Raw genomic sequence first — 12,708 nt, 5'->3', positions numbered from 1 at the left:
AATATGGGAAATTGATGTGATGGAGGAGCTGAAATCATCCTGTTTGTCATAAAGTTGAGTTGTTAGTTTGCTGTGACATCTATGTTCAATGAAATATCTAAGTACAAAGCAGATGTGGAAAACTCAATGGTGCCTTTTATGTTGAGTTCACTAGAATATATCAAATTGACATATGAATGAAAATGATTATTGCTAATAGGTAAAACGTCGATATATCTACATGTGAATGTTCAGTTGAAGGTCACAACAAGAGATTTACTCTTCTCAAGTAGAAACTTTTGAATGAATTCTGCCTCATAAGAGCATAAAAACAGGTCAGCTAATAAAGGAGCACAATTTGTACCCATGGGAATTCCAACAGACTGTTGGAAAATTTGATCTCCAAAGACTACGAAGATATTGTCAATGAGAAACTCCAGCATCTTTTTAATATCAACTTCAGAGTACTTGTGCCTAGAATGAGAGTGGTATTTAACAAAGTAATTTTTTTGAATGAGTGATCAATAGATATGAATATTTCCTTTTTCCGTTTATGTTGAAGAAGCAACTGACTATGATGTCAAAAAGTCTAGTCTTTAATTTATCGTGAGGAATGTTTGTGTAATGTGTTGAAAAGTCATACATTTTGATGTTGTCGATTTCAGAAAAGGTATGTGAATTCAAATTTACTAAAAATTCTTTAGAAATTTTTAGAATCCACAATTGATTTACTCCACTTCTGGCACATGTTGTGGCACAATGTTTGAAGTTTCTCCTTCACAGCTGTTAATATTTTCGTGAAGAGCAAAGATAGGGGTTTGGTAGAACATTTACTGGATCCAGCAATGTATCTTTGTTTGTAATGGTTTTTGTGAAGTTTAGGAGTCCAGTATAGGTATGGTAACTCATATTCATCCGACCCATTGACTGGGATATTAAATGTGTCTAAAACTGAAGCATGGTTTTGAAGAATTTCATTTTTTCAAAGGGCAGTTTGAGTATGAATAGGATTACCAATGTGGAATTAATGTCAGGTTCATTTAAAAATAAAATACAGTTGTAATAAAGAGCCCTAAAAACAAAGACAATGTTGTTACAAGCTTTGTCAGCAGAAATGAAAACATATTCCTCATGTAACCTACATAATTCTTTTATCACTTTTGGTTTGCTAAACACAGAAGGATAGATGTACAATATAAACTTTTGTTTTGATGTGTCTAATACATGATTTTGAGATTTTTTTCATTTGAGCAATCAAAATATCAGACGAAGTCCGAGTTTCGGTTAAGTTATTTTTCTCCAGAAATCCCAAGCCAGGTGTCATGGTAGATGTTGGCATGATAAAGAACAGGCGTAGGTGTAATGCATGCATTTAGGCTGATATTTTCGGCATTTCACCTATGGCCTACGGTATCTAAATAAGAAGAGAAAATTCTCAAGGGTGTGTAAAACAAACAACCAATATTTAAAGTATTAAGTTGGTGATGTCTCGACTATATCAAAGAAATATTCTTGAATGGAACTTAGCCCAATATTATACTTGTCAAACAAACACAATAATACCCAGAAAAGTAAAAACAGCAAACAAACAAAACATCAAGTGAGCTTTTATAAGTAAACAAACATTATAAGAAAACTTTGAGAATCAGAGAAAGCACATTTCACAGACTATGTCCTTATTTTTACGTACAATACTATATGTGTTAGTAACAAGCTATGCTGTTTTATTGCTTTCGTTCTTAATCCAAAATGTTAATAATGATTGAAAAATACGGAGTTAATTACCAGGTTGCAATTAAATATCAATTTAAAGCCTACCCCTTAACCTGAATTTTTGTGAATCATGAGGTATTATTGGGTTTTTTTTTATCTCTGTATTATCTTCTTCAGTTCACTTCAATGCAACAGTAAATGGATCTGCAGACCATCATTTTCAAGGTCGTATATCTGAAAGCCTTGTGACTTTCCCTTGCTATACTGGGCACTAGACAAAGCTATGTTAAACATCATAGGTTTGACATGGCGCCAGGATGAAAAAAAAATTGAACTCTGACCTCTTGGTTGCGAAGTGAGCACCCTAACCACTAGGCTACCGCAAAAGCTTGAGATAAAATAAATTATCATTGTTGGCAACAGAATATGGAATAAGCGTATTCTTGATCGGACATAATAAATATGTGCATTTCTTGAATATGATGTGATCTCCTGGAAGGTGTTCTGTTGGAAGTGACGCATGGCTTCCGTATGTGATTAACATTTTTTCCCAGCATCCTCCTCCTAGCATCACTTTTAACAAAGCTTTAACTGTTCCATTCAATGACCTTTTATAGGTATTGCCTCTCTGTCAAGAAGAGCTGTGAACACAAAATGCTAATGCATGAAAATGGATGCATGGATATGTGTAAGGAATATTTATCATGTTTATGGTGTGAAGTGAACTGTGATAAGTGGTAGACATGGGCTGGGTTTCCCCCCTTTACAGAAGTAAATGCCTTTTTGTCTAGCATAACGGTTCAGTTGCACAGCATTCTATGGGATAACTATCATTATACATTTGATGGAAAGTCTGTTCTGGAAGAGCTCACTCCAAACAAGTAAGAGGTGCAAACTGTCATTATCAAATAATAGCACAAATAATGAGACACAGTTTTTGTGGTGTTTTTCAATGCAAGATAATGAATGCATCAGAACAAGCAGAGAGCTTTAAATTTGGTGTAGTCATTGATTTTCAGTAGTCGAGCTGGTATGATGATTGCTTCCCTTTTAGTGTCCAGTTCATGTTTACTTTTAGGTGTCACATCCTGGTGCACATGATGTTATGGAAAGAGAAGAGTGGAGCAGATTGGTTCAGGTGCTCTACCTTCTATCTAAGCAATCTGATACATTGTAACTGCATGGTAATCGAAATGGTCTGAGTGCTGCATTATGAATTAATGACTACTTTATTCAAATTAATTGAATACAAAACTTATTTTAGCTTGATCGAGTTACTTCCCTTCAGGAGTCATTCAACAACTACTGGGTACCTGAATTTAAATCTAGTAATATCCTAATGGCTAATGAAATGTAAATGGGTTGCCCAATGCAACAGCTGAAAGTAATTGAATATGACATGGCTACAAGTATGGGATCCTTTGGAAGGTTTTAACAAATAAAAAGAAGTTATTGGGAGAATTTTTTTGAAAAAATAAGACTAAAATAAAGACTTTTCCCTATGATAATGCACGTGTATATATGGCTTTATCAATCTATGGGAATTGCAAATTCTGTCAATAACTCAGAAATAAAGTTTGCATATAAAGAAATCTTGTAGGTGGAAAGTTCCATAATTTATTGGGTCATAATGAGTTGTAAATTAATGTATAATTGATGTAACAGTATCTCTGTAATAACATTTAAAGAAGTTGGTTTGGTTGTTCAGTTATATCCTAATTCATCAACACAGAATACCTTATTAAGTGCTGCTCATTCAGGAACACAAGAAATGGACACAGATATACAAATGAGGACATTTTAATGTCAAGCTCAGTTAACCCTCCAACCAACCATTAGGTGCATGTAGCATCAGAAAGGATAAATTAATACAATGCCCCCCCCCCCCCCCCCCAATTGCTCTGCTATTGTGATATTTGACTAATACATACATATTTTTCAGGGACTGATTGATTATTTCAGTAATCTCAGGTTTTACCTGGATATACACAATGAGTGTTTTCTATCGGAGCAGCTGTAAGTATCCAGATATAGATATAAATCCAGTGTTTTCCCCATTTTGTTTTGCAAATGCTGGGCACTTAATACACTGCAAATAATTTGTCCTCATAAAAACAACAAATTTTATGGAGAATGTAGACGGTGGTCTGTCCTTTTTGCTGCAGGGGGGCAAAATATAGATTCACGTCCAAAATATTTATGAGGTATAATAAATGTGTTTGTAAACAAATCTATATTTGGAAACACATCCTTCATCTTAATAGAATTAGTTTCTTGGCAAGAAATGCCCCAGATGAACATTCTAAAATTCAATCTCCAGTAATACCATGAAAAATAAAATAGTTTGTTCATGCAATTAGGTTTCATCAATGTATATTGGTATTCATTTATTGATTTCCAATGTTTTTGTCTTAGATATCTAATGCTGAGAAAGGTCACCGCAGCTAGTAAACAACATTACTAAACATGTGTGAATCAATATAATAAGTCTAACTGGACATCACTTAAATACACCACTCAGATACACACTCATGATCTTAAAATCTCAAACTGTTGAATAATTCTTATAAATTATAATTATCACTTCTTTAACTGTCTCATATAAATAGTATCTCATTTTGTGCCAAAATAAATGTTTACGGGTTTCATATTAAGTCTTCTCATTTTCATTGATTTTTCGTCCAAAATTAAGGCATTACACCTCATCAAAAATTCATTCATTTGAAATTTTGGTATGAATAAAGTAGTTTGTGAATGTTAACACCGTTCCCGATAATTATAGCAATTGTGTTTCTTTTATTTCTGTCATGTGTTAAGATAAATGATAATTCCTGGTTTTCGGTGATTTTTTATTTATCAAAACGTACGTTTTTGCCCCAAAAATACATGTTTCCCCTTTGTTCTGTGCTCTCGATTTTTTTTTGTACGCTAGAGCATCCCTTGACTCACTGTTTGAAGACAAAAACATTTCTGTTGCAATTAGTTTGAGGTTACGCAACATTTTTGGCTAGAATGACTGGACTATTAAGGTGGTATAAAACTTTAGTGTTTATGAGTGTATTCAAGGTGTGCATTAAATATTAGTGTTTATGATATGTGTGTATTGAAGAAGCATATTTTACAGTGTTTATGTATGTATTTGAAAAGTTTTTTTCATAGTGTTTATATGGACATTGAAGATCTGCTTTTCACAGTGTTTATGTTGGCGCATTGAAGATCTGCTTTTCATATAGTGTTTATGTTGGTATTGGAAATGTGCACCTCAATTAAGTGTGTATGTGGGCATTGAAGATGTGTATTTCACAATGTTTATGTGGGTATTGAAAATGTGCACCTCAAGAGTTTATATATGTGCACTGATGATGTGCATTTTGCTGTATGTGTTTTTATATTGAAAATGTGCATTTCACATGCAATGCATATTTTTATGTGGGTATGAAATGCAGTTTATATAAATTACTAAATACTTCCATTATTTATATATACCATAATAGCTTAAAACAATGATATTCCCTAATTAATTGTTGGATTATTCCCTAATTAATTGTTGGATTATTCCCTAATTAATTGTTGGATTACTAAATAATATTTTACACTGAGTCTGTTATGTTTTTAATAAAAAGTCCGACTTTAGATGTAAAAAAAAAAAAAAAAAAATAAACATTTGAAACAATCGACTTTCTGGTGTTGATATATATATTCCAACATGCATTATATTTACCTACTCATGTGCATGTAATTTCAGATGAAACTTTTTATTTCAATTGTGTGAAGAAAAGTATAGAATTTCTTTATTGATTGCTAAAAATTAGAGGAGAATGTTAATTAAGGGTTTCTTTCCATTCGTTTAATCTTTAAAGTCCTTTTTTATCATAATAAGGTTGATTTCTTTAAAATCTAATTTTCAGGAAGTTCTAATAGTCATATACCTTGATAAAAAAAAATTTTGGTAACCATGCAAACAGGAAATATGAGGGAAAATGAGATATAAACATTGCATTGATTTTAACTGTCCATAGGCCAATCAGTGTACAAGGAAGACGCCAGTGTTTTGGTGAGACCAGCGTGATGAATGACATTGTAAAGTAATACAGCATTACATTTATGTGCTGGTGCATGTCCCAGAGTGGAACTGAAGATGAGAACCAGATTAAAGTAACAAGAAAGGTGTAAACGTTCACATGACTATTGTGATGTGGAAATCTTTATATACCTCGCTGTGCTGTAGGTGTTTCTTAATTGCATGGAGCTAACAAGCGTGCAATTAAATTGTGTTAATTATTACAACATACAAGTTATTTTGATAATTTTCTGACAAATCAAGATGTTTAATTTATCGATGATTATTTATAAAACTTCATTGGTTTTATTAGTTTTAACCAATAACAAGTGGCCCAGTTTATAAATTCTGGATACATATTGGGACTTTGGTTTTTAAAATAATATTAAATTGTCCACTTGCTATATATGATAAATTAATTATGATAATGAAACATATGTAAGTTTCATCTTAAAGGGACTGATACGCAATTTTGTTTTTCACTTATAATAATCAAAATCTACTGTCTAATATGTGTTTGAAAGGTTTCACAAAAAATATTAAGGTCACGATAGGTGCTCATTATAGTGAGTTTATTATTTGTTGTGTATAAACAAAGATTGGGGTGTGTTATTGTTTACAAAGTTCTGAAAATGTTTAGTTATAGATATTTCTTTATTATATATATCACATTTTAAGTATTCTTTAGGCAAAGTGTGACATTTAAAAGTTTAAATTTGTGTCTGCAAAATTCTTTAAAATTTCACACTGCATCAAAGTCTGTTGGAAGAGCAATGTTTAAAACAAAAATGTTTTAAAGAAATTATATTTTTATACATATCTCTTTGTAAAAAATAACATTCACTTTCTCATTATGAAAATAGGAGATGTTTCTTATTTTCACCAAGAGTGAATAACTCTTCGAAAATTCTTAAGTGCAAAAGGGTCAATTTCTATAATTATATACCAGACATGTGAATTTGATATACTTCACTTCCATCCATATTTAACAATAAACAATTATTTTGATGTATCATCGAGTACCTTAAGTAAATGATTCAAGAATGCAATTTTAAAATGTACATTGATGTGTATAATTTAAAGGGTTAATTCTTTAAAATTATTGAACATTGATTAAATAATGAATATACAGATGATGTCAATATGCTGTCAAACTTGCGTACATGTGAACCCGCACCTAATCCACTGAACTGGATCATTTCAAAAGAGGATGAGGCACCTGTTTTATTGCTTTTTTGCTTTTCAGTTTATTTCCATGTAACTGTGCATTTTCACGCCTGAGTGAGTTCAGGATTTCAGCCACCACGCCTGACTAGATGTATATATGTGCACTATAAAGTGAGGGGATATGAAACACCGTGGTGGTATGAGAATTAATACCTTGAAAGATTCATTATATTGCCATGGAATTTAAAATAAATCTTTTGTGATTTTTGTCAAAAAGGATCTGGTTATCAAAATCCTGGAGGGGTGAACGTATGTATTCAACAACAAAAATATTTTTCAAAAAGATTAATCTGTATACAGCGCCCCGGGATTTATTATTGTGGGCTTGTCGTAACTTTTGATTCATTTTGCAGGATTTCATTTTGTATCAGTTGATTTTATCATCCTTCATCATTTGAACAGGACAGTACAAGACATCAAGTGGCTGCCATGTCAATGGAGGAGACCAATGGTACACACTGACACTGGTAAGTCTCTCTCTCTATCTCTTTCTCTCTCTCTGTGTGTGTGTGAGTGTGTGGATGCACAAATTATAAAAGCTCACAGGTCAACTGTTGTCTTTCATTTGCTCATTTATAGTAAATGCTTGCATGGTCATAGATGAGGAGTAATTGGTTTTTTTTAGAATTCTAATCTATGAATCATAAAACATGACTTTTAAAAGAACTATGTTAGGAAAAGTGTTTTCTGCTGGATATACGTGACTGTGTAATAGATCATCAACATATTTTCTTAATTAGACTGTTTGTCACGTGTTAGTCTAGCTTGTATAGACACATATGCACACACAGATAAGTGTGGGTGGGTGACTGGGCCTATACATTGCAGGTCTTTAAAACAATTAATTATTAGAGTACTTGACTTGAAAAAACCTTCAATGAAATTGATGTTTTCTCTCGTATATCAGTTGCACATCCTTGAACATAAAAAAAAATTAAATATTTTGATGAATTGAAAGCAGTGCGACATGCTTTAATGCAGAGAGATCAAATATGTTATCTTTGTAATTTCACAGTGTATTTATATATCTCCTGAATCCAAATGGGCAAGTCTAGTCAATTGATATACGTGCTAATTTTTCAAAAACCACAAAAAATTTGACCCCTTGAAATTATGTGATTTGACAATTGATTTTCTTATTGGTTTATTCTTAATGAAGCAGCAGTTTCTGTTTGCTGAATACTATTGAATACGAAACCAAGTAATTCTGTAATAATACTCTCACTAAATCCCGTGGGGATCCGGATTAGAATACATCCTCAGTACCCCCTTGCTTGTCATAAGAGGCGACTAAATGGGGCGATCCTTCGGATGAAACCGCAAAAACCGAGGTACCTTGTCACAGCAGGTGTGGCACGATAAAAATCCCTCCCTACTCAATGGCCATAAGCACCGCGCATAGGCCTAAATTTTGCAGCCCTTCACCGGCAGTGGCGACGTCTCCATATGAGTGAAATATTCCCGAGAGAGACGTTAAACAATATTCAATCAATCAATCAATACTCTCACTAAAGCACTGCAAAATAAATCCTTATTAATACTAACATGTATAAACAGTTTTATTCTTTTATCTTTTTGTGAGAGTTCACCAGTAATTTTCACAGCACTCAACATTTTAAATATCTATAAAGAATATTGTCTTCCTAGAATATTTTGTGTATAGGAAAACAATTTATTTTAATATAGATATTTAAAACGTCGAGTGCCAGGTGTGGTAATTTTAGAATTATTTAGTTTGAATGTTCCTGTTTCTTGCACTGTATTTTGTTAATTATCATATGCAGACTATATTCAATATGTAAATTAATGATAGTCAGCAATCAAGACACCAATAGAATTGGAGAAAGCAAGGTTAAAGGTCAAGGTCAATAGGATTATAACTTAAATTGAGGATGTTTCAAATTAAAAACTTCATATTCAGGGACTTACGAATTATATTTCAATCCCATAATACACATTTTCTGATAATCTACCTGTAATTAATATTTTGATAATTATAATATACCAGTAATTAAGATTTATGACCTCACTATACAGTAGTACTGACTCTCGTTTTACTAGTTTATATATTTATAATTCGTGGTTTCTGCTGCTACAATTTAAAGGTGTGACAAGTGTTTTCATTCTGTCTATTTATGAGGAAGTCTGAGACACTTCTCTGTTGAATTGTCATTCTATCACCTTGAGAAAACACGAGAAAAATGTTTTGGAAAGTGTTCAGTTACACAAGTTTTTAAAAAAATCTTTTGTTAAAATAACAGTGCATAGGGTAAATATACTGTATAGGTATCCATATATATCTTCAAGGATTGTATCTATTAATTCCCAAGTGTCAAACTTCACATGGATAGATTTTGAGTACATTTTTTTATATCTTGTGTAACTGGGGGACGGAATGGTAAAGAGATACATATAGATTGTGAAGATGTGTATTATTATGCGCTGTACAGATAGTGGTCACGTTTATATATGGACACGTCGTGTGACAATGTCTAGGTACTGATTGACTTTTTTATGACTCTATGAATCTGTTTTGTTCTCACTTCATTTGCATCACTGTTGTACTTGGGTGACCCTGAATGTGACTATTTGCTATATATATGTGTGTATGTTTTCATGAAATCTACAGAAACTGATTAATTTGTGTATCCAAGCACTGACAAATTTTTCAAATTATGATGAAGTTTTGCATGTTCACACTTTAAGCACCCCAATGTGACAATAATGTGATAATAAAAATCCTTTGTATGATAGATATCAACCCTGTTAAACTGGTTTGCCCTAAAGAGTAGATGACATTTATTTTAAGGTCAAAGGGCCAATCTACACTGGACATAAGAAGATATTGTCCACTCAATATCTTGCTCAGTACTCTCTGATTGACAAATGTCAAACTTCATGCACTGATTCCTTCTTAAAAATAATAGATGTACCCTAGTATTGATTTGAGGTCGCAAGGTCAAGGGTCAAACTAGATGTAGCAAGATATGGTCTTCTCAATATCTTTAGAACCCTTTGCTTGACAGACATCAAACTTGCTACACTGGTATATCCTAAGGAGTAGATGTCAGCACTTGATTTTGAGGTCACAGAATTAAAAGGTCAAGGGTCAAGCCACTCTTGATGTACACGAAAGAAGATATTGTCCGCTCAATATCATGTGAACTGTTTCTATGACATACGTTAAACTTGGTACACTGGCACCCCCCAAAAAAGTACATGTAGATGGCTCCCACTGGTTTTCAAATTCACATTTTAAGGTCAAAGGTTGTGACTCAAGTGACTGGTTATTTTAAGAAACAAATTTCATTTTTGAAAATAAGTGAGAGTATATGAACTGTGATGCTGGCATACTTCATTAGCACTCGTGAAAAGTAGGCCTAACTGGCAGCATATAAGGTGTTGCAGTTTATACTCTCATATATTTTCAATAATGAAGTTTATTTCTTATATTAATTTTATATTCTTTTTTTACTTTTATTTCTGCATTGTTCACAACTGCAGTACATTCATGAGGAAAATGAATACCTTAAGGGAATATGGCTATCATTACAATTTGTAAAGATATCAAAGGCAAACCATTGGAAATTTCTGCTCAGATCCTGAAATCTTATCTACACATTATGACTGCTATATATCTACAACAGTGGCAATGTGCCCAGGTTAAGTTTTCCTACTTAGTGCTTATACTGAGTCATATTTAGCTGATCTATAATAATTTCAGCAAAATGACAACAATAATTGAACCTGATACTTTTCTCCTAAAACTGGATCGTGTATGTTATCACTGCACACACTTTCATTTGCAGGCACTAGAGCTATTGTATATTGCCATCATCAGTTTACATTCTATTATAGAATTCAGAAGATTGCTAATGATGATAAGCGTAGAATTTCACTGAGTTTTAGAAAACTGACTCCATGATGATACGTTGTAGGTAGAAAATTGATCACAGCCACCCTGCTCTGGCACTAAGAGTCCCCAAGATTTTCAAGATATGCATGAAAAACTGGCTGATGAGGAAATGAGATCGGAGTCCACCATTGAACTGTATGTATTATAACTAATTACCATCAACAATTTTCTTTATATATATCAGAGGAAATTTAGGATTGTTGTTGAAACATTACATAATATGCTAAGTTTTTTTGAAATGCACTGAACATAAAAATTGTTGTGTTTCCATTAATCCAACAAACTCTAACTTATACTGCCTACCCTAGAATTTAATTTTCAACATTTTATTCAAGAGATTATTGAAGAAACATTATTTTAACAGTATTTTGAATGCTGTGACAGGTCAGACAAAAACTGGGAAGGGGGGGGGGGGGTATTAGTCCTGTTAGGACACCGTTTGTGCTGAGGTCTGACCAGGGCTTACAAAGTTAGTGGTGGCCATCTATTCCTCAGTTGATGTCCTCACACTCAAATAATCAAAGGTACAGCACACAGTGACCCTTTTGCTGGCTAGAATGCATGTAGGTGGTCGTCAGGTTTTATAGTAGCAAATGGGTACTTTTTACAAACGTGCAAGGCAATCTAGATGATGGTTAATGGACAAACATTTACTGGATATGGCCTGAAACAGAAACTCTTGATTCATCTTAAAATCATAAAGTAGTGAAACCCTAGCTGATGTGTTGTAATGTATTGTTGATTTCATAATACATTGATTTCTAGGTTAAAATTGACTTGCATTAAACATAATACAATTTTATTATTTATAATACTTGTTCAAAGTGTTGGATTTAGGAGTCGATCCAGAGCTCATAATTTTTATTTCATTTAATAATCAATTGATTATTTAATGTGTGATTTGTTTTAGACAAATACAAGTGGTTTTTAATGATTTAATAGCAATATTTTCATCTTTGTTTATGAATTTCAAATTATTATTTATTATAAAAAAGTTCTTATGATATTTTCTGTTGACTGTATTTTTATGATTATAACTTGAGCCTTTTTGGATTTATTTTTTTTGGGGGGGGGGGGGGGGGGGGTTCATGTGTAAATTAACTAGATGTACAGTGTACATTGATCAGTCTTTCAAAAACTAACATTTCAATAACATCAGCACATTAATATATTGCTGTTTCATTTTTCTGCCCATCATAGTCGCAGCTTATTGGAGCAATACTGCTTTGTCAGACATCCTTCTGTCACAATCAAGGTATTTAACTTAAAATGAACACATTTAGAAGAACACCTTCAGTTAAGATTTTAATATTTCAAGATTTCAGAAAATGACTGATGGCTAATTATCCCTGACAAACCTTTTAAATTCTGGGTTTGAAATATATGGCTAATAAAATGTGTCACCTCTACAGTATGGCTTTGATAAATATTATTGGTAAATCTTTTGATTGTTGTAATATTATACTTTTATTACAATCTGTAAAGATAACATGGTCTTAGTGGCTGTGTCATTATAATCTGCAGGTTAACTTACTGGCAGCTGTTATTGTGCAAAACACCTCTCTGGCTTTATCAGATGATAATCAAGATGCCAGATTGACTTTGATATTGCAATATGAAAAATTACCTGATAAAAAGTGCATATTTCACCCGAGATTGGGACCATGTTTCATCAATGCCTCGATTGAAGGCTAGCTAATACTACTTATACACTCAGCCTTTTTTATGTATCAGAGATCGCTGACATTTTGACATGACTTTAATGAAGTAATAAATACTGTATTTATAAGTTTGTGTGCCACAGACTATTAAG

General features: G+C 32.7%; 1 protein-coding gene across 2 annotated transcripts in view; it reads left to right on the top strand.

Annotated features, from left to right (window-relative positions):
- The first annotated feature begins 6,904 nt into the window (after window positions 1-6,904).
- Window positions 6,905-12,708, top strand: part of LOC125663827 (PH domain leucine-rich repeat-containing protein phosphatase 2-like) — a 38,272-nt gene continuing 32,468 nt past the window's right edge. The window contains exons 1-3 of one of the 2 annotated variants that reach the window (XM_048896216.2): window positions 6,905-7,228; window positions 7,382-7,446; window positions 10,918-11,030. In XM_048896216.2, the coding sequence (XP_048752173.1) occupies window positions 10,978-11,030 (53 nt within the window). In that variant the 5' untranslated portion in view covers window positions 6,905-7,228; window positions 7,382-7,446; window positions 10,918-10,977. Of the gene's footprint in view, window positions 7,229-7,381; window positions 7,447-10,917; window positions 11,031-12,708 lie in introns of those variants that run through there. The other variant, XM_048896217.2, reaches the window with a different exon arrangement.

The sequence above is a fragment of the Ostrea edulis genome, chromosome 1 (assembly GCF_947568905.1).
Source record: "Ostrea edulis chromosome 1, xbOstEdul1.1, whole genome shotgun sequence".
Taxonomy (NCBI): domain Eukaryota; kingdom Metazoa; phylum Mollusca; class Bivalvia; order Ostreida; family Ostreidae; genus Ostrea; species Ostrea edulis.
Note: the sequence above shows the minus strand (reverse complement) of the source record. Positions and strands in the feature narration are given on the sequence as shown.